At 45.7% G+C, this 20939-nt stretch overlaps 1 protein-coding gene across 1 annotated transcript in view; it reads right to left on the bottom strand.

The window, feature by feature from the left end:
* Positions 1 to 20939, bottom strand: part of LOC101140873 (ATP-binding cassette sub-family A member 17-like) — a gene marked incomplete at its 5' end in the record, with an annotated part of 88263 nt that overhangs the window by 5380 nt on the left and 61944 nt on the right. The window contains 7 exon segments of the mRNA XM_063699771.1: positions 11639 to 11923; positions 11925 to 11981; positions 12934 to 13138; positions 13310 to 13583; positions 16841 to 17147; positions 19562 to 19653; positions 19656 to 19723. Coding sequence (XP_063555841.1) covers positions 11639 to 11923; positions 11925 to 11981; positions 12934 to 13138; positions 13310 to 13583; positions 16841 to 17147; positions 19562 to 19653; positions 19656 to 19723 — 1288 coding nt within the window.

The following is a 20939-nucleotide window of genomic DNA, read 5'->3' as shown; positions in this document are numbered from 1 at the left end:
GGGGTTTCACCGTGTTGGCCAGGCTGGTCTCAAACTCCTGACCTCAGGTTTTTGCCTTTCTAAACTTGCAGCTGACCACCCTGGTTTGTGTCCATGTTCATCTACTCCCAGGTGCTGAAAAGAGTGGGATGCCATTTTTGAGAAGTAACCACTGTTTTTCCCTCCTATTTTCTCCCTTCTTCTCCCTATTCAAACAGCTGGACAACCTGGGCTCCACTGCCTGAGGTTGGAGGATGGGAAGGATTTTACAGAGTGCAAAACAGAAAACCACATGGAGGCTGGGCACGGTGGCTCACGCCTGTAATCCCAGCACTTTGGGAGGCTAGGCAGGTGGATCACTTGAAGCCAGGAGTTTGAGACCAGCCTGGCGAACATGGCACACACCTGCAATCCCAGCTACTCCAGAGGCTAAGACATAAGAATTGCTTGAACCCAGGAGTCAGAGGTTACAGCGAACTGAGATCATGCCACTGCACTCTATCCTGGGAGATAGAGGGAGACTCTAAGAAAGGAGGAAGGGGAAGGGGGAGAGGAAGGGGAAGGAAAAGAGAGAGAGGGAGGGAGGGAGGAAAAGAGAGAGAGGGAGGGAGGGAGGAAAAGAGAGAGAGGGAGGGAGGGAGGAAAAGAGAGAGAGGGAGGGAGGGAAAGAAAGGAAACCACATGGAGTGTCTGCTTAGTGAAAGAGAGGTAAGGGAGACGGCTGTCAGCGTGGAAGAATGTTACAGAGACCTCACACAACTAAGGGCCCGGCTTTGGTTCCCAGAGTGGGGCTTCCCCCTTTTCCTCCTTCTTTTAATAACAGCTTTATTAAGATACAATGCACATACCACATAATTCACCAATGTGTACAGTTCAACTGCTCTCAGCACGTTCAGATCCATCATCACACTCAACTTGAAACACTTCTTTGTTCCCAAAAGAAACCCTGTACCCATGAGTAGTCACTCCCCGTTCCCTTTAACACCTCCAGCACCTGACTACCACTAATAAGCTTCCTGTCTCCCTGGCTTTGCCTATTCTGGACATTTCATATTAATGGAATCACACAGCATATGATCTGTGTCTGGTTTTCTGGTTCATCCATGTTGTGGTGTATGTCAGTGCTTCATCCCTTTTTATGGCTGAGGAATATTCCATATCATACAGCAAGACCACATGTTGTTTATCCATTCATCTGTTGAGGGACATTTGGGTTGTTTCCACTTTTAGCCACTATGAGTAATACTTCTATGAACATTCTTATACAAGTTTCTGTGTGGATGTAGGTTTTTCAGTTCTTTTGGTTATATACCTAGGAATGGAATTGCTGGGTCATATGGTAATTCTATGTTTAACCTTTTGAGTATCCTTTTTGATAATTTTAATCTTTTAACTGGAGTCTTTGTCCACTTATATTTAATGTAAGTACTGATGTTTGGATTTAAATCTAATATATATATAATATATGTTATATATATATATATATATATATATATATATATATATATATATATATATAAAACTTTTTTTTGAGATAAGGTCTCACTCTCTTGCCCAGGCTGGAAGGCAGTGGTGTGATCATGGCTCACTGCAGCTTCAACCTCCTAGGCATAAGTGATCCTCTCAGATCCCAAGTAGCTGGGACTACAGGCACACACCACTGCACCCGGCTAATTTTTAAATTTATTGTACAGGTGGCGTTTCGCTATGTTGCCCAGGCTGGTCTCGGATTCCTAGGTTCAAGCCATCCTCCCGCCTGGGCCTCCCAAAATACTGGGATTACAGGTGTGAGCCACCATGACTGGCCTAAATCTATCATCTTATTCAGGGCTAGCTAGCCCATATGTTCTATGTTCCTTTTTCTCAATTCTTCGATCATATTATTTTTTTCATTTTTCTATTTTTCCCTTCTATTAGCTTAAAAATATATACTCCTTTCTCCTATTACATGGGTTGTTCCTTTAGAGATTAAAACATGCATCCTTGACTTAGCAATGGATATCATTAGCTGTTTACCGTATTCATGAGTAAGGTAAGGACCTTAAAATACTTTAACTTCTTTTACCCGCTCCTGACTTAAAGCCATTGTTGTCATGTATTTTACTTTTATATGTATTTTAAACCTCATAAGACATTATTATTATAGCTTTCAGTCAAAACTGACACATCCCCCCCCCCTTTTTTTTTTTTTTTTTTTGAGACGGAGTCTCGCCTTGTTGCCCAGGCTGGAGTGCAGTGGTGCAATCTCGGCTCACTGCAAGCTCCACCTCCCAAGTTCAAGCGATTCTCCTCCCTCAGCCTTCCATGTAGCTGGGACTACAGGCACGTGCTACCACACCCAGCTAATTTTTTTTGTAGTTTTAGTAGAGACGGGGTTTCACCGTGTTGGCCAGGATGGTCTCTATCTCCTGATCTCGTGATCCACCTGCCTTGGCCTCCCAAAGTGCTGGGATTACAGGTGTGAGCCACCACGCCCGGCCACACATCTCCCTTTTAAAAACAAAAAACAAAAACAAAAAAAACAACCACTTGGCCCGGCACGGTGGCTCATGCCTGTAATCCCAGCACTTTGGGAGGCCAAGATGGGCAGATCACAAGGTCAGGAGATCGAGACCATCCTGGCCAACACGGTGAAACCCCATCTCTACTACAAATACAAAAATAACCCGGGCATGGTGATGCGTGCCTGTAGTCCCAGCTACTCGGGAGGCTGAGGGAGGAGAATCACTTGAACCCAGGAGGTGGAGGGTGCGGTGAGCCGAGATCACGCCACTGCACTCCAGCCTGGCAACAGAGCGAGACTCTGTCTCAAAAAAAATAAAAAAAAAATAATCACTTTTTACTCCTTTTTTTAACCCCGGGTTCCCAAAGTGCTGGGATTACAGGCATGAGCCACCCCACCCAGCCATCCTTTCTGTATTTTTTTTTTTAATAGGGTCTTGCTCTGTCACCCAGGCTAGAGTGCAGTGGTATGAGCATGGCTTGCCATAACTTTAGCTGGGCCTACAGGAGCATGCCACTACACCCAGCTAATTTGTTATTTTTTGTAGAGATGGGGGTCTCACTATGTTGCCTGGGCTGGTCTCGAACGAACTCCTGGCCTCAAGCGATCCACCTGCCTTAGCTACCCAAAGTGATAGGATTACAGGTATGAGCTCTGCCACCGCACCTAGCCCTTTCTGAATCTTTGAGTTTCCATCGGGGATCATTTTCCTTCTGCCTGAAACTTACTCTTTATTATCTCCTTTTGCATACATCTCCTGGTGATAAATTCTCTCAGCTTCTATTTGTCTGAAGGTCTTTTTAAAAATACCTCTGGCCGGGTGCTGGTGGCTCACACCTGTAGTCCCAGCACTTTGGGAGGCCGAGGAGGGCAGATCGCCTGAGGGTGGGAGTTCGAGACCAGCCTGGCCAGCATGGTGAAATCCCGTCTCTACTAAAAATACAAAAATTAGCTGGGTGTGGTGGCAGGCACCTGTAATCCCAGCTAATCCGGAGGCTGAGGCAGGATAATCGCTTGAACCCAGGAGGCAGAGGGTGCAGTGAGCCGAGATCATGCCACTGCACCAGCCTGGGCAACAGAGCTAGACTCCATCTCAAACAAACAAACAAAGAAACAAAACTTTCTTTCCTAAATATAGTTTTATGGGTTATTTTACTCTAGGTAGGTTGTTTCCTCTTATATCACTTACAATGTATCGTTCTATTGTCTTCTGGCCTCTATTATTTCTGTGATGGGGCCAGCTGCCAGTGTAACTGTTGCTCTTGTGAACGGACTCCACCTTTTATCTCTGGGTCCTTTTAAGACTTTTTCTTGCCCTCTCCCTCTCCCTCTCCCTCTCCCCTTTCCACGGGCTCCCTCTCATGCCGAGCCAAAGCTGGACTGTGCTGCTGCCATCTCGGCTCACTGCAACCTCCCTGCCTGATTCTCCTGCCTCAGCCTGCCGAGTGCCTGCGATTGCAGGCGTGCGCCGCCACGCCTGACTGGTTTTCGAATTTTTTTGGTGGAGATGGGGTTTCGCTGTGTTGGCCGGGCGGGTCTCCAGCTCCTAACCGCGAGTGATCCGCCAGCCTCGGCCTCCCAAGGTGCCGGGATTGCAGACGGAGTCTAGTTAACTCAGTGCTCAATGGCGCCCAGGCTGGAGTGCAGTGGCGTGATCTCGGCTCGCTACAACCTCCACCTCCCAGCCGCCTGCCTTGGCCCCCCAAAGTGCCGAGATTGCAGCCTCTGCCCGGCCGCCACTCCGTCTGGGAAGTGAGGAGCGTCTCTGCCTGGCCGCCCATCGTCTGGGATGTGAGGAGCCCCTCTGCCTGGCTGTCCAGTCTGGAAAGTGAGGAGCGTCTCTGCCCGGCCGCCATCCCACCTGGGAAGTGAGGAGCGTCTCTGCCTGGCTGCCCATCGTCTGAGATGTGGGGAACGCCTCTGCCCGGCCGCAACCCCGTCTGGGAGGTGAAGAGCGTCTCTGCCCGGCCGCCCCGTCTGAGAAGTGAGGAGCCCCTCCGCCCAGCTGCCACCCCGTCCGGGAAGTGAGGAGCGTCTCCGCCCGGCAGCCACCCCGTCTGGGAGGGAGGTGGGGGTCAGCCCCCGCCAGGCCAGCCGCCCCGTCCGGGAGGGAGGTGGGGGGGTCAGCCCCCCGCCAGGCCAGCCGCCCCGTCCGGGAGGGAGGTGGGGGGGTCAGCCCCCCGCCCGGCCAGCCGCCCCGTCCGGGAGGGAGGTGGGGGGGTCAGCCCCCCGCCCGGCCAGCCGCCCCATCCGGGAGGGAGGTGGGGGGGTCAGCACCCCCGCCCGGCCAGCCGCCCCGTCCGGGAGGTGAGGGGCGCCTCTGCCCGGCCGCCCCTGCTGGGAGGTGAGGAGCCCCTCTGCCCGGCCACCACCCCATCTAGGAGGTGTACCCAACAGCTCATTGAGAACAGGCCATGATGACAATGGCGGTTTTGTGGAATAGAAAAGGGGGCAAGGTGGGGAAAAGATTGAGAAATCGGAAAGTTGCTGTGTCTGTGTAGAAAGAAGTAGATATGGGAGACTTTTCATTTTGTTCTGTACTAAGAAAAATTCTTCTGCCTTGGGATCCTGTTGATCTATGACCCTACCCCCAACCCTGTGCTCTCTGAAACATGTGCTGTGTCCACTCAGGGTTAAATGGATTAAGGGCGGTGCAAGATGTGCTTTGTTAAACAGATGCTTGAAGGCAGCATGCTCGTTAAGAGTCATCACCACTCCCTAATCTCAAGTACCCAGGGACACAAACACTCTGCCTAGGAAAACCAGAGACCTTTGTTCACTTGTTTGTCTGCTGACCTTCCCTCCACTACTGTCCTATGACCCTGCCAAATCCCCCTCTGTGAGAAACACCCAAGAATGATCAATAAAAAATAAAATAAAATAAAATAAAATAAAATAAAATAAAAGACTTTTTCTTGTGTTTGGTTTTCAGCAAACTTACTATACTGTTCCTAGGGGCTGATTTCTTTTTGTTATCCTGCTTGGGGCTAATAGGGCTTCATTTGTGATTGATGTCTTTCATACATTTTGAAAAGTTTTAGCCATGTGGTTTCAAATGTTGCCTTGTCTGCCCTTCCTTTTGGAACTTCTGTTACACACATATTAAGCCTTCGCACTGTATCCTTCCTGTGTGATTAGTCGTATGTTGCTGCATAACAAATTACTCCAAAACGTGGGTGTAATTTGTTATTTCATGGTTTCTATGCATTAGATCAGGAATCTCAGAGCAGCTTAGTTAGGTGGTGCTGGTCAGGGTCTCTCATGAGGCGCTGCTAACCTGTCAGTTGGGCCGTTTCTTGAAGGCTAGAGGAGCTGTTTCCAAGTGGCTGGCAGGTCTCAGGTACTTTCTGACTGCTCCTCAGCACACAGACCTCTCTGCAGGGCCACCTAGGTGTCTGCATGACATGGCAATGGCACTTAGCTTCCCTCAGAGTGAGTGTGCTGGTTAATTTTTTTTTTTTTTTTTTTTTTTTGAGACGGAGTCTCGCTCTGTCGCCCAGGCTGGAGTGCGGTGGCGTGATCTCTGCTCACTGCAAGCTCCGCCTCCCGGGTTCACGCCATTCTCCCGCCTCAGCCTCCCGCCTCTGCCTCCTGAGTAGCTGGGACTACAGGCACCCACCACCACGCCCGGCTAATTTTTTGTATTTTTAGTAGAGATGGGGTTTCACAGTGTTAGCCAGGATGGTCTCCATCTCCTGACCTCGTGATCCGCCTGCCTCAGCCTCCCAAAGTGCTGGGATTACAGGCGTGAGCCACCACGCCCCGCCAGGGGTGCACTTTTAAAATTTAATAAATAGTGCCAAATTGTCCTCCAAAAAGCTTGATCTTACCAATGGCCTATGGGGATGCCTATTTCCGATTCTGTTGATAATACTAGATATTATCTGTCTATAAATCTTTAGGTAAAATTAGGCATATTTTCACATGGTTATTAGGCACTGGATGTTTTTTCTTCTATGAATAGCCCATTTATTTCTTCAGCCCATTTTTTACTAACAAATTGTTCATATTTTCTCACTGATTGATATGATGGAGATATATATATATGTGTGTGTATGTATATATATGTATGTGTCTTTGTCCTTTATATATGTGTCAAGTATTTCCGTTATTTAACATCAGTTAATGTGTCTTATATAGACTTGAATGTTTATGTATTTAAATATTATATACTACTTTGTGGTTTCTGGGTTTCATGGCAAGCTCTGGAGGGTCTTCCACATCATAAAGGTAGAAAACTATACTTCTGAGCCAGGCACAGTGGTGTGCACCTGTATAGTTCCAGCTATTCAGGAGGCTGAGGTGGGAGGACTGGTTGAGTCCAGGAGTTCTAGGCTGCAGTGAGCCATAATTGCACCACTGCACTCCAGCCTGGGCAACAGAGCAAGACCTTCTTTCTTAAAAAAAAAAAAAAATGAGAGGAGGGGCCCAAAGGTTGTTTGAAAGTCTGTGCTGGGCATGTGGCCACAGGAATCCTGACTGTCCCCTGGCAGGTGGTTACACTGTTCTCTACCATCCACCAGCACCGATTATCAGGAAACATGCTGCTCCAGCAGCCCCCGAAGGCACCCTCCCTTTGGACAGAGGCCAAGTCTGTTTGCTGCTCTTTTCTGGGAATCTATAGGAGAATCACGTGAGCCTAGAAGTTTGAGACCAGCCTAGGCAAAATAGCAAGACCCCCATCTCTACTAAAATACAAAAATTAGCCTAGCATGGTGGCACCTGCCTGCAGTTCCAGGGAAAAAGTGAAACCTTACCTCTAAAAAAGAGGAAAAACTATTCACCAGTCATGGTGGCATGCACCTGAAATCCCAGCTACTTGGGAGGTTGAGGCAGGAGAATTGCTTGAACCAGGAGGTGGAGGTTGCAGTGAGCTGAGATTGTGCTACTGCACTCTAGACTGGGTGACAGAGCAAGACTCCATCTCAAAAAAAAAAAAAAAAGAAAAGAAATCGAATTTGTAGTTAAAAATCTTCCACCAAAACAGAAACTTTTGTCTTTTCAACAAATGGCACTGGGACAATTACACATATATGCAAAAGAATGAATTTGGATCTCTACCTAACACCATATAAAAAATTAACTCAAAATGAATCAAAGGCCTAAATGTAAGAGCTAAAACTCGGCCGGGCGCAGTGGCTCATGCCTGTAATCCCAGCACTTTGGGAGGCCAACGCAGGCGGATCACGAGGTCAGGAGATCGAGACCATCCTGGCTAACATGGTGAAATCCCGTCTCTACTAAGAATACAAAAACAAAATTAGATGGGCGTAGTAGCAGGCAGGTGCCTGCTACTCGGTAGTCGCAGCTACTCGGGAGGCTGAGGCTGGAGAACGGCGTGAACCCGTGAGGTGGAGCTTGCAGTGAGCCAAGATCCTGCCACTGCACTCCAGCCTGGGTGACAGAGCAAGACTCCATCTCAAAAAAAAAAAAAAAAAAAAAAAAGCTAAAACTCTTAGAAGAAAATGTAGAGGTAAAACTTCCCTATCTTGGATAAGGCAATAGTTTCTTAAATCAAAAACACAAAAGAGAAAAGAATAGATAAATTGGTCTTTGTCATAATTTCATAATTAAAAGCTTTTGTTCATCAAGGGACACTGTCAAGAAAGTGAAAAGACAACCTGCAATATAGGAGGAAATATTTGAAAATGATATATTTGACAAGGTCTAGTATCCAACTTTATAAAGAATTATTGGCTGGGTGTGGTGGCTTATGCCTGCAAACATTTTGGGAGGCCGAGGTAGGAGGATTGCTTGAGGCCAGGAGTTCAAGACCAGCCTGGGCAACATAGTGAGACTACTGTCTCTACAAAACATTAAAAAATTAGCCGGGCACAGTGGCATGCACCCGTAGTCCCAGCTACACAGGAAGCTGAGGTGGGAAGATGGTTTGAGCCCAGGAGGTCGAGTCTGCAGTAAGCCGTGATTATGCCACTACACTCCAGCCTGGATGACAGAGTAAGACCTGTCCAAAAAAAAAAAAAAAAAAAAATTCTTACAACTTCCTGATAAAAAGAAAAAAGACAAATAACCTAATTAAAACTGGAGGAGGGATTTGACTAAATAGCTCTCCCAAGAAGATATACAAATAGCCAATAAGCACATGAAAAGATGCTCAACATCATTAGTCATTAGGGAAACAAAGACCAAAACCACAATGTGATACTAATTTATACTCATTAGAATAGCTATAATCATTTTTTTTTAAAAGAGATGGGGTCTTGCTATGTTGCCCAAGCTGGCTTCAAGCTCCTGGACTCAAGCGATCCTCCCACTTCAGCTGGGACTACAGATTGAACAGCTGGTACTACAGATGCATGCCACTGTACGTGGCTTTATAATACAATTTTTAAAAGGAATTAAAAAATGTTGGAAAAGGGGGCATAAAATTACCACCAGACCTGCCCTATAAGAAATGTTGAAAGGAGGTCAGGCACAGTGGTGCATGCCTGTAATCCCAGCTAATCAGGAGGCTGAGGCAGGAGAATCGCTTGAACCCAAAAGGCAGAGGTTGCAGTGAGAGCTGAGACTGCACCACTGCACTCCAGCCTGAGTGACAGAGTGAGACTCTGTCTCAAAAAAAAGAAAAAAGAAAAAAGAAAAAAAATAAATAAAATTTCATGCTATGTATATTGTACTATAATTTAAAAAGTAAATAATTTTTTAAAGTGTTGGAGAGGATGTGGACAAACTGGAATCCTCAGACTTTGCTGGTAGGAATGTAAAATGGTTCAGCTAATGTGGAAAACAGTTTTGTAGTTCCTCAAAATGCTAAACACAGTTACCATATGACCTAGCAAATATAGTCTTAAGTATATACCCAAGAGAACTGAAAACATGTTCACATAAAAACTCATATCCAAATGTTTATAATAGTGTTATTCATAATAGCAAAAGCAGAAACAACCCACATGTCCATCAACAGATGAAAAGATAAATTGTGGTGAAACCATACAATGGACTAACATTCAGCTACACAAAGGGATGAAGCACTGACACCTGTTACAACACGGATGAACCTTGAAAACATTATTCTAAGTAAAAGCAGACAGGCACAAAACCCACACATTGTATTATTCCATTTATGTGAAATATCCAGAACAGGCAAATTCATAATGGCAGGAAGCAGATTAGTGATTGCGAGGGGCTGGGGGAAGAAGGGAATGGGGAGTGACTGTTAATGGGTATAGGGTTTCCTTTTGGAGTGATGAAAATTTTCTAGAATTAGATAGTGGTTAAGGTTACTCTGCATATACCAAAAACCACTGACTTGTAAATTTTATTCTTTTTAAAAAAACTCTTATCTCATGACAGATTACTGACTTGTAAGCTTTAAAAGGGCATATTTTATATGAATTATGTTTCAATAAAAATGTAATTAACAAATTCCATTTACAATACTCACAGACTTCATTACACTCAATATCACTCAGGTTCTTGACCCTGCAAAACCTCTGTAGTTCAGAGTTGTAATATAAGTTGGTGAAAGCCATCCCCAGGCAGTGGCCTGGAAATATTAGGAATGTATAATCCAAGGATTTTGAGATTGTTGCATAGCCTAGCTATGCGAAGAGAATAGAAAATATTAACTCTGCTTGCAGGAAGAAAAGGGCATATCTTCTATTATCTATCCTAACCCACTTTATTGTATATCCATCATTACACCATCAGACTCCCAGGCCTCCAGACCAGAAGGTTCTCCCTGACTCCTCTTCCTCTATAGTCATTCAACCTCTAAAACCTAAGTATCTTTCTTCTGCTATGCTCCTTGAATCTGTCACTTTACTTCTTTCCAATTGTTCACGCGGGAGGATCTGCAAGAACACAGTGTGTCTGGGAAAATCAGGAGCACAGTCGCAGCATGGGCTGCATCTGCGGAGGTGGGGGAGCTGAGGGCAGAGGGAGATGAGGTTTACAGGTGATCTGCGTCCAGATAGCAGGGGTGAATTGCCGGCTCCCAAGTTGTTTGAGTGTCATCTTCCAGATGATGAGGAGGATGCAGTTCCTGCCTCTATAGTTTGTGGAGATAAAACTATCACCAAGAGTCCCTTAGGAGACAGAATGACTCCCAAGTTAAAAGCAGAGGGGACTGGGCACGGTGGCTCACGCCTGTAATCCCAGCACTTTGAGAGGCTGAGGCGGGCAGATCACGAGTCAAGAGATTGAGATTATCCTGGCCAACATGGTGAAACCCCATCTGTACTAAAAATACAAAAATTAGCTGGGCGTGGTGGCATGCGCCTGTAGTCCTAGCTACTCAGGAGGCTGAGGCAGGAAAATCGCCTGAAATTGGGAGGCGGAGGTTGCAGTGAGCCAAGATTGCTCCATCACACTCCAGCCTGGGCGACAGGCTCAAAAAAATAATAATAAAATAAAAAATAAAAAATCAGACGGAAGCTGTTATTTTTAAGAAACAAAACAAAACAAAACAAAAAAACCCCAAAGTCCTTTTGAAGGAGGTGTTCAGGATAAATGTAAATGGGAAAGAACATAACAGAGGTAAAATATCAGGGTATCCATCCAGCCTGACTCAGAGAGACACGGCGGCACAAACTGCAGGGGCAGCACGAGGCCTGAGGTGCGAGGCATGAATGACGCTCTCCTGCAGCTTCTCTCACTCTAACTGCACACTCACCAAGCAGCCTGTCCTCAACCTTGGCTTTGTGAACCCGAAAAATCTGAGACAGGTCTCAGTTAATTTAGAAAGTTTATTTTGCCAAGGTTGAGATCATGCCCATGCCATTTACTTATCTTTTTTACTGAGGAATAATATATTTCAATGATGTGCATAGATCATAAGTAGACAATTTGATGAATTTTGAAAAATCTATAAGCTCATGTAACCTACACCCCAATCAAGATCAATCAAGATAAAGGACACTTCCATCACTCTAGAGAGTTCCCTAAAGTCTCTTTTTAGTCAATCTCCCTCTCCCCAACCCCAAGGCAACCACTTTTCTGATTCCATCACCAGGACCAGTTTTGCCTGTTTGTGGGCTTCATTAGTGGCATCATACAGTGTTTACTCTTTAGCTCAACACTGTGTCTTTGATATCCATCCATGCAGCTGCAGGTCCTTTTTTTATTTGTGAGTGGTAATCATCCATTCTCCTGGAGATGTGTGTGTGGGACATTCACATGGGGGACTCTTCAGACAACAGCTGCTGTGGACACTCCCTCACAGGTTTTTAGTAGACACGGACTTTCCTGGGTACAACTTTGGAGGCTGCTGGAGGGAAAATCAAAGCTATATGTGCTGTGTGCTGTGTAGTCCTCAGCTGGTTCACCTGTGACTGAGACAAGGCTGATGGGGCAGATGCTGAGGAAGGTGAGCATGATGGTCAGCTTGACACAGGCGTTGCCAGCGTTAGTGAAAGAGAAGCTGACCAAGTAGATGAAGGGGATGATAGCCACGCCATAGAGCATTAACATCAGGATAACAGGTCAGGACATTTTCATTGTGTGTAAAAGCTTCTTCACCATAGTATAAAAACACCACCTGAGGAGGGGCAGGGGAAAAATTTGGAAAAGTCATTAAGAGTCAATCCTGGCCAGGTGTGGTGGCTCACGCCTGTAATCCCAGCACTTTGGGAGGCCGAGACAGGTGGATCACGAGGTCAGGAGATCGAGACCATCCTGGCTAACACAGTGAAACCCCATCTCTACTAAAAATACAAAAAATGAGCCGGGCGTGGTGGCGGGTGCCTGTAGTTCTAGCTCCTCGGGAAGCTGAGGCAGAAGAATGGCGTGAACCCGGGAGGCGGAGTTTGCAGTGAGCCGAGATTGCACCATTGCACTCCAGCCTGGGTGACAGAGCGAGACTCCGTCTCAAAAAAAAAAAAAAGTCAATCCTAAACACTTGAGAAAGAATATCAGAATCTCAATTTTAAAAGTGAGGTGTTAGAAATACTGCATGGGCACTTCCCTTCTACTCATCTGCACATGCAGACATGAACAAGCCCTAAACTCTGCTTGTTCCAGGAGCTGCCCTGGAAATCAGTGGTGCAGTGTAGTGTGATAAGGGGTTCAGAGATGCTCACAAAACACACAGGCAGAGCAAAGCAGGAGGTGGTCCATTCTGCATAAAATAACCAGGGAGCTGAAAATTACTCAGTGCAACCACAATTAAATACTTCAACCCATCAGTACCTGGTGAGGTATTTCTGGACAATAAACATATGTCCCCAAAGTACTGCCCCTTACTAGCTTGAAGTAGCAATTCTTGGGGGGGGCCACATAGAGACCCTGAAGCAGATCCCTCTGTTCCTAACAAAGCTGGGAACTTGAGTCTTCTTCTGCCAAGGGATGAGGGAGATCTCACACCCTGTGTCCCCACTGGGGCAGAACTGCCAACCTAGACTTCCTAGCTGGTTCTGGTTCTGGGCAGGGGTCCCCAGGAAAAGCTGCCTGTGATATGCAGCTGAAGAATCCCAGCACCCTCCAGCACTCACCACCAGCAGCAGACGGGGGATGAGGAAGGAGATGAGGTCCCGTAGCAGAGTGGAGAGCCAGAAAGTGGCCACATAAACTCCATTGATAAACTGGACAAGCTTGGCCTTAACGCGCCTCTCTCTGACTGTCAACATGGAAAAAGAGCTAGACAGGAAAGCTAATCCAAAAAGCAAGTTGATAACACGGTAATGTCCTTTAGGTTCCCTGTAAAAGACGGGACATAAGGAGAGAGGTAGCAGAGTAAGTGGAACTGCTAATAACAACCATCTCCCAAAATAACAATTTGTAATTAAAACAAGAAGCAAAGACAGAAACAGGTGGGAAAGGGTGGAACCCTACAGAGGTGTAGATAGAGAGAAGAAAATTCACACATACTGATACAGGAAATTCTCTGAATCCTCCATGGCTGACTGAGGTTGAGGGTGGTTGGCTACGGTAATGGAAGCCCTGGCACCAGAAAGCAACTTCAAGAGAAAATTGTCCAGTAGCGCCAGAGCCAGAGCAGAAGAATGGTATGCCTGGTTGCTGAACAGCGCTGTCACTATGGTGTGATTTCCCACATCTTCAAAGGAAGCTGCCACTAAGTAGAGCTTGTCAAAGTCCTCAGGCTCCTCTTTTGCCTTTTTCAAGAGGAACTCATCTACAGAACGTAGAAGGGAACAAAATATCCACCAGTACGAGTGTCACACCAGGCCCACTGGGGTGGGGAGAACTCACTGTCAGTCTCCCACAAGCTGCTGCTCCTCCTAGGTACTTCATCACTAACCTCCACCGACCTCTAAAAGCAGGCCTCCTCCCACCACACCCTGCCCTGAATTCCAGTCACTCTTGGAGTCTTGTCTATTCTTCCTTTATCTTATTTATTTATTCATATTTTTAGAGAGGGAGCCTTGCTCTGTTCCCCAGGCTGGAGTGCAGTGATGTGATCATAGCTTACTGCAGCCTTGACCTCCTGGGCTCGAGTGATCCTCCTGCCTCAGCCTCCCAAAGTGTTGAGATTACAGGTGTGAGCCACTGTGCCTGGCTCTATTAATCTTTTAAGTCTCTTCCAATTGTCTGCTTCTTTCCTTCCCACTGCCTCAACTGGGTCTGGATCCCATCATCTGTGCCTGGATTATGTAGCCCTTAATGAAGAGCTCGCTTTTTTTTTTTCGAAACAGAGTCTCACTCTATTGCCCAGGCTGGAGTGCAGTGGCGCCATCTTGGCTCATTGCAACCTCTGCCTCCCAGGTTCAAGCGATTCTCCTGCCTCAGCCTCCCGAATAGCTGTGACCATAGTTGTGCACCAGCATGCCCAGCTAATTTTTGTATTTTTAGTAGAGACAGGGTTTCACCATTTTGGCCAGGCTGGTCTTGAACTCCTGGCCTCAAGTGATCTGCCCAGCTCAGCTTCCCAAAGTGCTGGGATTACAGGCATGAGCCACTGCACCTGGCCAGATCTTGCCTTCTATCTGGCACCTCCAGTCTCTGTTTGAAAGGACACATCTGGCCATAATGCACCCCACCAATTAACTTGCAGTGGCTTTCCACTGTCCTCACGACAAAGCCAAATTCCTCCACATGAGTTACAGAGCCCATCACTATCCAAGCTCAGCCTCACGTCTTTTAGCTCCAGCCAAACCTAAGGACTTACAGTGCCCCATGCTTACAAATGCTCTTCTTGTTCGGAATGTTCTGGGTTACTTTTCCCTTCTATTGGTCAACGCCTACTCATACCTTGGGCTCTTACTCTGGAGCCTACTCTGACCCTCCATGACTGAGATATGTCTGTGTAATTCCACAGCATTCCAATAGCAGTCACTGTCACTTTGTGTTGTAACTATCACTTCTGCATAAGGCCTCAGGTAATGATGCTGTTCATTACTGTATTCTCAGCACACAGTGCCAAGTCAAATATACAACCCACCTAGAGTCCAGAAATCTAAACTCTTTAGTGCTGAAGGGACCTTCAATCATAATGACAACAACAATAGTACCAGCACCACTGGCTGAGTGCTCACTGGGTGCACCTGTGCAAAGCACTTAACAAACACTCACTCAGGAAATCACTCAATGATACTGTGAGGTGAAGTCTGTCTTCTCCCCATTTGGAGTATGAAGAAACCAAGGCTTAGAGAGGCAGGGTGTTATGATCCCAACCATTTTGTTACATCATGTTCTGCATTTGAAATCTTTATTTTAAAAAAGTAATTACTTTAAAATGTTATTTAATCAAAATAATGCATGAATATAATTTTAAAAATCAAATAGCTATACAAGAAACAGCAGTGCTCTGCCCTAGCCCTGAGCCTCCCCAATGGCTGTTCACCAGAAGCAACCCTTTTCACATCTTTTACCTGGTGTTTCTCCACATTGCTAAACAGCACATCACCTAGCTGTTGATGTTTCATGATGGAAGCAAGGATTTTGTTCTCTTACAAGCATCCTCTCTTACAACCCCTACAGACTTCCTCCCACTAGAGTTACATCATAATTTTGGCTAAATCAATAGTCAGTTTTTGTTTTTTGTTTTTTTTGAGACGGAGTCTTGCTCTGTTGCCCAGGCTGGAGTGCAGTGGCACAATCTCGGCTCACTGCAAGCTCCACCTCCCAGGTTCACGCTGTTCTCCTGCCTCAGTCTCCCGAGTAGCTGGGACCACAGGTGCCCGCCACCACGCCTGGCTAATTTTTTGTATTTTTAGTAGAGATGGGATTTCACCGTGTTAGCCAGGATGGTCTTGATCTCCTGACCTCGTGATCCGCCCGCCTCAGCCTCCCAAAGTGCTGGGATTACAGGTGTGAGCCACCGCACCCGGCCAATAGTCAGTTTTGAGATTATTATGACTAAGCAAAAATTATTTACAACTGAACCAAGTAGTATGTTATGGTTTGTTGTACAACTTTTCCCCCTGAAGTTAATAACATTCTCCGTTTCTCATTTGCCTAGTTTTCTTTATATCTATCACCACTTCATCCATAAACTCCCTTGATAGAAGTGTAGATCTTGACCGGGCGTGGTGGCTCACGTCTGTAATCCCAGCACTTTGGGAGGCTGAGGTGGGTGGATCACAAGGTCAGGAGTTCAAGACCAGCCTGGCCAATATGGTGAAACCCTTTCTCTACTAAAAATACAAAAATTACCCAGCCACAGTGGCATGCACCTGTAATCCCAGCCACTTGGAAGGCTGAGGCAGGAGAATTGCTTGAACCCGGGAGGCAGAGGTTGCAGTGAGCCGAGATGGCACCACTGTACTCCAGCCTGGGCAATGGAGCAAGACTCCATCTAAAAAAAAAAAAAAAAAGGTGTAGCTCTCCTTTCAATACAATTCAAACATATTGAATAGTTTATCAATTTTATTTTGGGAGGCCAGGTGCAGTGGCTCATGCCTGAAATCCCAGAACTTTGGGAGGCCGAGGCAGGCAGATCACCTGAGATCAGCAGTTCAAGACCAGCCTGGCCAATCTGGTGAAACCCCTTCTCTACTAAAAATACAAAAATTAGCCGTGTGTGGTGGCAGGTGCCTATAGTCCCAGCTACTCGGGAGGTTGAGGCAAGAGGATTGCTTGAACCCAGGAAGTGGAGGTTGCAGTGAGGCGAGATCATACCCTTGCACTCCAGCCTGGGCATTGCAGCAAGACTCCATCTCAAACACATACACACACACACACACACACACACACACACACACACACCCCTATAATTTTATTGGGGGCATGATTTCATTCCTAGAAAGACACATACTTGGTCTTATTTCTAGGGACTCTACCTTTCCTGTCATTTGGGGTTTGAAATACGGTTTTCTGAGATTTCTGGCTATTTATTTCTAACTTCAGAGAGCACCACGTGGCCCACCAGCACACGGCTTCACTACAAAGAACAACAGGCTTGTTTCATGCCCCATTTTCCTGGGCCTGGTACATACTTACCTAGGACCTCCAGAGGAATCTGTCCCTCAACCATAAGCATATTTGCAAAGCGTTCTGAAAGTTGAGGATCCAGCCTGGAATTCTGAGAAATAAAGAAAGGAACAATGGTCTGACCATATGTTTTCAGAGTCAGCTCCAATGGGACATTTTCTATGCTTCTTTCTTTGAAGCTGAAGAACGTGAGGCTTAACATGATGATCACCAGAGGGACCAGGATCTGTACTGATAACATCAACATCCAGTTGTGTTAAGAATATGTGACCTTTTTCAGGAGCATGGCATAAAATTGTTGGCAGAGAAGACTGAACTACAATAAAAAAATAAAAGGGAAACACACCATTAACATGGTCACAGATAGAAGCTGGAGGCACTGAAGTGGCCCCTGGCTCATGCCCATTTGCACTCCCTGATACTACATATAACTAACTTTTCTTTCTTTTGTTCTTTCTTTCTTTCTTTCTTTCTTTCTTTCTTTCTTTCTTTCTTTCTTTCTTTCTTTCTTTTTTGAGATGGAGTCTCGCTCCGTCGCCCAGGCTGGAGTGCAGTGGCGCGATCTTGACTCGCTGCACGCTCTGCCTCCCGGGTTCATGCCATTCTCCTGCCTCACCCTCCCAAGTAGCTGGGACTAAAGGTGCCCGCCACCACGCCCGGCTAATTTTTTGTATTTTTAGTAGAGATGGGGTTTCACCGTGTTAGTTAGGATGGTCTTGATCTCCTGACCTCGTGATCCACCCGCCTCAGCCTCCCAAAGTGTTGGGATTACAGGCGTGGCCTCCCAAAGTGCTGGGATTATAGGCGTGAGCCACTGCTCCCGGCCTTAATTTTTCAATTATATTCAAAATTTGCTTCAAGTTAGAAGTCTTTTTTTTTTTTTTTTCAGACGGAGTCTCGCTCTGTCGCCCAGGCTGGAGTGCAATGGTGCAATCTTGACTCACTGCAAGCTCCTCCTCCCAGGTTCACACCATTCTGCCTCAGCCTCCCAAGTAGCTGAGGGACAACAGGCGCCTGCCACCATGCCCGGCTAATTTTTTTTATTTTTATTTTTAGTAGAGATGGGGTTTCACCATATCAGCCAGGATGGTCTCGATCTCCTGACCTCATGATCCACCTGCCTTGGCCTCCCAAAGTGTTGGGATTACAGGCGTGAGCCACCACACCCGGCCAGAACTCTTTGAACTTATGATTTTTGTTTTGTTTTGTTTTGTTTTGTTTTGTTTTGTTTTGAGACAGGGTCTCACTCTGTCAGCCAGGCTGGAGGGCAGTGGTGTGATCTTGGCTCACTGAAGCCTTGACCTCCTGGGCTCAAGTGATCCTTCTGCCTCAGCCTCCCTAGTAGCTGGGACTAGAGGTGTGCACCACCGCGCCTGGCTAATTTTTTATTTTTTAAGAGATGGGGTCTTATTTTGCCTCCTGTATGAGACAGGTGGCTGACTTAGTTGACCCCAAGACCTTTCCCAACTTGGAGGCTCAGTGGATGACAGCTTCCTAGTAATTGTGTGATTCAAGGTTATGAAACAATAAAGTTAATCTCTTGACTAACCCATAAAAGTCAGTCTTATTTTACATTAATACTTGTGGATAGCTAAATCAAGAACACTTCATAAAATGAACCTCAATATATACATATATATATATTTTTTTGAGACGGAATTTTGCTCTCATTGCCCAGGCTGGAGTGCAATGGCACGATCTCGGCTCACTGCAACCTCCGCCTCCCAGGTTCAAGCAATTCCCCTGCCTCAGCCTCCCCAGTAGCTGAGATTACAGGCATGTGCCACCACACCTAACTAATTTTGTATTTTTAGTAGAGATGGGGTTTCTCCATATTGGTCAGGCTGGTCTCAAACTCCCAACCTCAGGTGATCTGCCTGCCTCAGCCTCCCAAAGTGCTGGAATTACAGGCATGAGCCACTGTGCCCGGCCACAAACCAATATTCCTTTTTCTTTTTTTTTTAAGATGGAGTCTTGCTCTTGTCGCCCACGCTAGAGCCTTGGCTCACTGTCACTGTAACCGCCGCCTCCAGGGTTCAAGCAATTCTCCTGCCTCAGCCTCCCGAGTAGCTAGGATTACAGGCACCCACCACCATGCCAGGCTAATTTATATATATATATATATATATATTTTTTTTTTTTTTTTTTTTTTTTAGTAGAGACAGGGTATCACCATGTTGGCCAGGCTGGTCTCAAATTCCTGACCTCAGGTTATCCACTCACCTCAGCCTCCCAAGCCTCCCAAAGTGCTGGGATTACAGGTGTAAGACACCATGCCCAGCCCAATATCCTTTTTTCAACATTAAAAGAACATTACAGGTTGTCCATATATTTCATAAGGATGTATTTTTAAAAATTTTAAATTCCAAGTGATATAATACATGATCTGTTTCATAGTGAAAGATACATGCTTTTTGGCCAGCAGATTTAGTACTTTTATTCTATCTTCTTCCTGGTCAGAGGAATGGCCAAGACCTCTACTATAATCTTTTATGATCCCTTCTTACACTGGGTTAATCCTGTCCAGACCATCACCCTTCGCCTTTGAACTACAGCAGAGACTGTGATAGTGCCAAAACCTGGCACAGCCAATCTTTTATGCCTAAAATGTGCATGTTTTTTCTTAAAACCCTGTAAAAGGCTGATGTAACTTCTTGACAGAATGACAGCATATTTCCAAGAATTAAACCAATATGTGCTTTCTCGCACACATTTTGAATAGTTACTTACCCCAGTGTCTGGTGTGATTGGCAGCCCAGTCCATACTGAGAAGGTCCTCGAATGAAGATGTTTAATTCTGTCAACAGGAATTCTGCTAAGCAGGGCTGGGGATGGATAGAGGGATGTTTGATGTTTGGGACAGCTGTACTGGCATCTGCCAACATACAAACCCTAAACCAAACCAAAAGCAAAAACAAATTCTTAAAATCATGGCAAAGTTCATTTTGTTTGGATTTAAAGAATGAAAGTAATATGATATTTGAAAAAACTAAGTTAGGATAAGAATAATGGGCCAGGCGTGGTGGCTCACTCCTGTAATCCCAGCACTTTGGGAGGCCGAGGCGGGCAGATCACGAGGTCAGGAGATTGAGACCATCCTGGCTAACACGGTGAAACCCTGTCTCTACTAAAAATACAAAAAAATTAGCCAGGCATGGTGGCGGGTGCCAGTAATCCCAGCTACTGAGGAGGCTGAGGCAGGAGAATGGCATGAACCCAGGAGGCGGAGGTTGCAGTGAGCCAAGATTGTGTCACTGCACTCCAGCCTGGGCTACAGAGCAAGACTCCGTCTCAAAAAAAAAAAAAAAAAAAGGATAAGAATAATGAGGAAAAAAAGCTAGATTATATATAGTGGGTAGCAAGTATATACTGGCTATAAACAGGATAGCAAGGTCTTAATAAGTCCTAAGTATTGAGTTAACTAACCAATGGCTTTTCCAAATAACTGAGGCAACACTAGTATGAATAGATTTTGTCATTTTCCCTAAAAGATTCTACATGCAAATTAAAACAAAATGATACATTATTTAATATCTATTTCATAAGCAAAACTGAAAATTATAAAACAGAGTTCTGCTGAGACTCTAGGCCAGGAATTGGTAAACAATGGCCAGTGGGCCATATCCAGCCCAAGAGATTCTGAGTTCAGAATGAACCACGGTTGATTCTGAGCTATATATATGTTATATTTACACTATGTAGGCTTAGCAGCATAATCAAGGATATTATGTAATTATATAATGATCTAACATAACCATAAACATTGAAACACACATATACAAATATATACTTGTGTGTGTATGTGTGTGTGCATGTGTATATATATATATATATATATATATATATATATATATATAGTATATACTGGCTACAAACTGTCTAGCAAAGTCTTTTTTTTTTTTTGAGACGCAGTCTCGCTCTGTCACCCAGGCTGGAGTGCAGTGGCATGATCTTGGCTCACTGCAAGCTCTGCCTCCCGGGTTCACGCCATTCTCCCGCCTCAGCCTCCCGAGTAGCTGGGACTACAGGCACCCGCCACCACGCCCGGCTAATTTTATTTTTCTATTTTTTAGTAGAGACAGGGTTTCACCGTGTTAGCCAGGATGGT

This window comes from Gorilla gorilla, chromosome 18 (genome assembly GCF_029281585.2).
Source record: "Gorilla gorilla gorilla isolate KB3781 chromosome 18, NHGRI_mGorGor1-v2.1_pri, whole genome shotgun sequence".
Classification (NCBI taxonomy): Eukaryota; Metazoa; Chordata; class Mammalia; order Primates; family Hominidae; genus Gorilla; species Gorilla gorilla.
Note: the sequence above shows the minus strand (reverse complement) of the source record. Positions and strands in the feature narration are given on the sequence as shown.